The sequence below is a fragment of the Diaphorina citri genome, unplaced genomic scaffold (genome assembly GCF_000475195.1).
Source record: "Diaphorina citri unplaced genomic scaffold, Diaci psyllid genome assembly version 1.1 scaffold9869, whole genome shotgun sequence".
Lineage (NCBI taxonomy): Eukaryota > Metazoa > Arthropoda > Insecta > Hemiptera > Psyllidae > Diaphorina > Diaphorina citri.
The window spans coordinates 1-2,487 of record NW_007387243.1 but is presented as its reverse complement, the minus strand read 5'-3'; the positions used below and the strand labels follow the sequence as shown (position 1 = coordinate 2,487).

Sequence of the window (2,487 nt, the reverse complement as noted above, 5' to 3'; positions counted from 1 at the left end):
AGATTTGATCTATACCTACACATAAACAGATATCTCAAGTTAAATAAAAGCACTTGAAAAAGGAAGAGAAAATGGTTGAATCCCCAAACATATGGCGGTTTTTGTTTTATTACTTTCGATTTTTATTTCAAAACTTCTTTCAAGTACATATTTCGAAAACTATTCGATACTTAAATTCGAGTCCAGTAGACATACACACCCTATAGTCGCCCTCAACCCCTTCCACAATGAAGAAATATTCAGAGCGTAGCAAGAAGAAAACTATAGTACGAGTAGATGTGAGTGTAGAAGAGTTGGGGGTGAAAAATGTTGTACGGGGTGGTCTAGGTGTTTTCATTCCGTAGGACACTGTAGGTAATTTAAATTGGGTGGATTAGAAAAGTCAAAAATACGTTGAAACTTTTTGAATTTTGACATTAGCTGTCACTAAAAATTGACATTATAAATTGAAAATTCTTCTCCATATTTTGAAGTGAACTTAATTAATTAAAAATGAAATAATAGAAAGTAAAAAGTTCATTCATTGGAAACCTACCTTTCTTGAAGCATTGATTAGCTTTCTTTTGTGGCAACCTATGTAGAGATTTAAGTGAAAAACAAGCCTAAACAAACTTGGGGGAAAAATCACTTTCTATTCTGTTCCAATCACGTCTTTTCCCCCCTTTGGGTCATAAAGTACCGCACAAAATTTCAGAGCAAGATTTTTCTCACAAGACTTTCAAATTTGCTTTCTAAAGGCGCCAGTTCAAACTTCACCAAGAAAGCTTTTCCCAACCACCTCCTGTATACTGTTCTGACGTCATTCATGAGAAAACTTTTTCTGCTTTTTTTTTCGAACAATAAATTTTCCTGGAGTAGTTTTTATTATGTTTTTTTACTCTCTCGAGTTGGAAAATATTCATATAGGAGAGGCTTGATTCGTCGTTATGGCACAACAAGTTCTGGGGGAGAATTTTAATGTTTTATAGCTACGTTGTCCTGATTTGTCCTGATGACAATCTTTTGCAGTTTGTATAGTAGTAGTCGCATTACTGTTTGGAATGTACTAACAGACACATAGCAATACTAGGAAATCTATCTGTGTTATCATTGAACCGTCGGTAACCCCTCGCCTTGTATTTGGGAGAGCGCTGGTTCAAATCCCTATCGAAGCATGAAATTTCGTCCTCAATTGATCAATAAATAATTCGAACAGATAATAATGCTCTACAACCGACGACCCTTTCTGTTGATACTACAATTGTGAAATTATTCTATTATCAACACCTTAAAGAAAAGTTTCAAATTTTGATCTCTAAGGATTTTCAGACAAAAAATAGTTCTGTGGGGGTCCTACCACTCTACCTCACCAATCAGGGGCTAAAATAGGGTTATATTCTACTCATAAACTTGAGGGTTGAGGGTTTATTTTCAATTTCTTACACCAAAACATCTTTGTGATCGATTTCTAAACCATGCTTTTTGGTTTACATTTCAGGTCGATCTCTTCCCGTGCTATGCGTGCACCTGTTCCACTGGTACGGTCTCATGGAGTTTTGGGAACTCCATATAACTATATCGTCGGCAAAGGCTGCCACATTCACTCCTGTTTTCTCTAGTTTTATTAGGAGGTCGTTGATGAAGATGTTAAAAAGCGTCGTGCTGAGGACTGCGCCTTGTGGGAGACATTTAATGTTCCTCGTATTGTATGTTGTACCTACATGTTAAAGAACCTACAGAGTGTCCAGCAGCTGTCCAGAAACTCCGCTTACATCTCATGGAGCACTTCAATCTAGACGTGGTGCGAGTGTGGAAACTGTTCAGTCTGATTGAGGAAGGATACCACGGGACCAACCCGTACCACAACTCAATACACGCCACTGATGTGACGCAAGCCATGCACTGCTTCCTACAAGAAGAAAAGGTAATAATAGCCAGCCTAGTTAACTTAGTTGGTAGTGCGTCTGCCTTGTAAGCGCTAGGCCGCGGGTTCGATTCTCGCCCGGGGCGGATTTCATCCTTATGGGATAATATTCGTTCTCGGAACGGCTGGACCATATGAATGAAGTTGGGTTATTAATTTTCACTGATTACTTTATTCCTTCTCTAGATCAAAAGACATTTGACTCACCTGGAAATCATGGCGTCACTTCTGGCGGCTGTGGCTCATGATCTGGATCATCCTGGAGTCAATCAGCCATTCCTCATCGCCACTTCCAATCATCTTGCCGCCCTCTATGAGGTAAATGTAGAATAGAATAGAATACAGGTACCTTGTTTATCCTGCTTGAATGAGACTGAAAAGTCCCTTTTCCCCCACAGTCTAAATAAGGTCTTATATATTTTGACTTGTTATGGGGAGTACATTTTAGGCAAGGAACAATACAAGGAATACTCCTACAGACAATGAAAATGCCGAAAAACCTCAAAACTATACAGTGTGTCCACTTTTAATGTGCGCCATAGGAAAAATACATGTAAAAACAGTTTTTCTTGTCTCAAAAGTCC

At 38.6% G+C, this 2,487-nt stretch overlaps 1 protein-coding gene across 1 annotated transcript in view; it reads left to right on the top strand.

Annotated features, from left to right (window-relative positions):
* The window catches only part of LOC103522634 (high affinity cAMP-specific 3',5'-cyclic phosphodiesterase 7A-like), a gene marked incomplete at its 3' end in the record, with an annotated part of 10,885 nt that extends 8,664 nt beyond the window's left edge, over nucleotides 1-2,221 (top strand). Inside the window, exons 3-5 of the mRNA XM_026832678.1 lie at nucleotides 1,478-1,533; nucleotides 1,763-1,903; nucleotides 2,090-2,221. Coding sequence (XP_026688479.1) covers nucleotides 1,478-1,533; nucleotides 1,763-1,903; nucleotides 2,090-2,221 — 329 coding nt within the window. The remainder of the gene's footprint in view (nucleotides 1-1,477; nucleotides 1,534-1,762; nucleotides 1,904-2,089) is intronic.
* Between the last annotated feature and the right edge of the window lie 266 nt (nucleotides 2,222-2,487).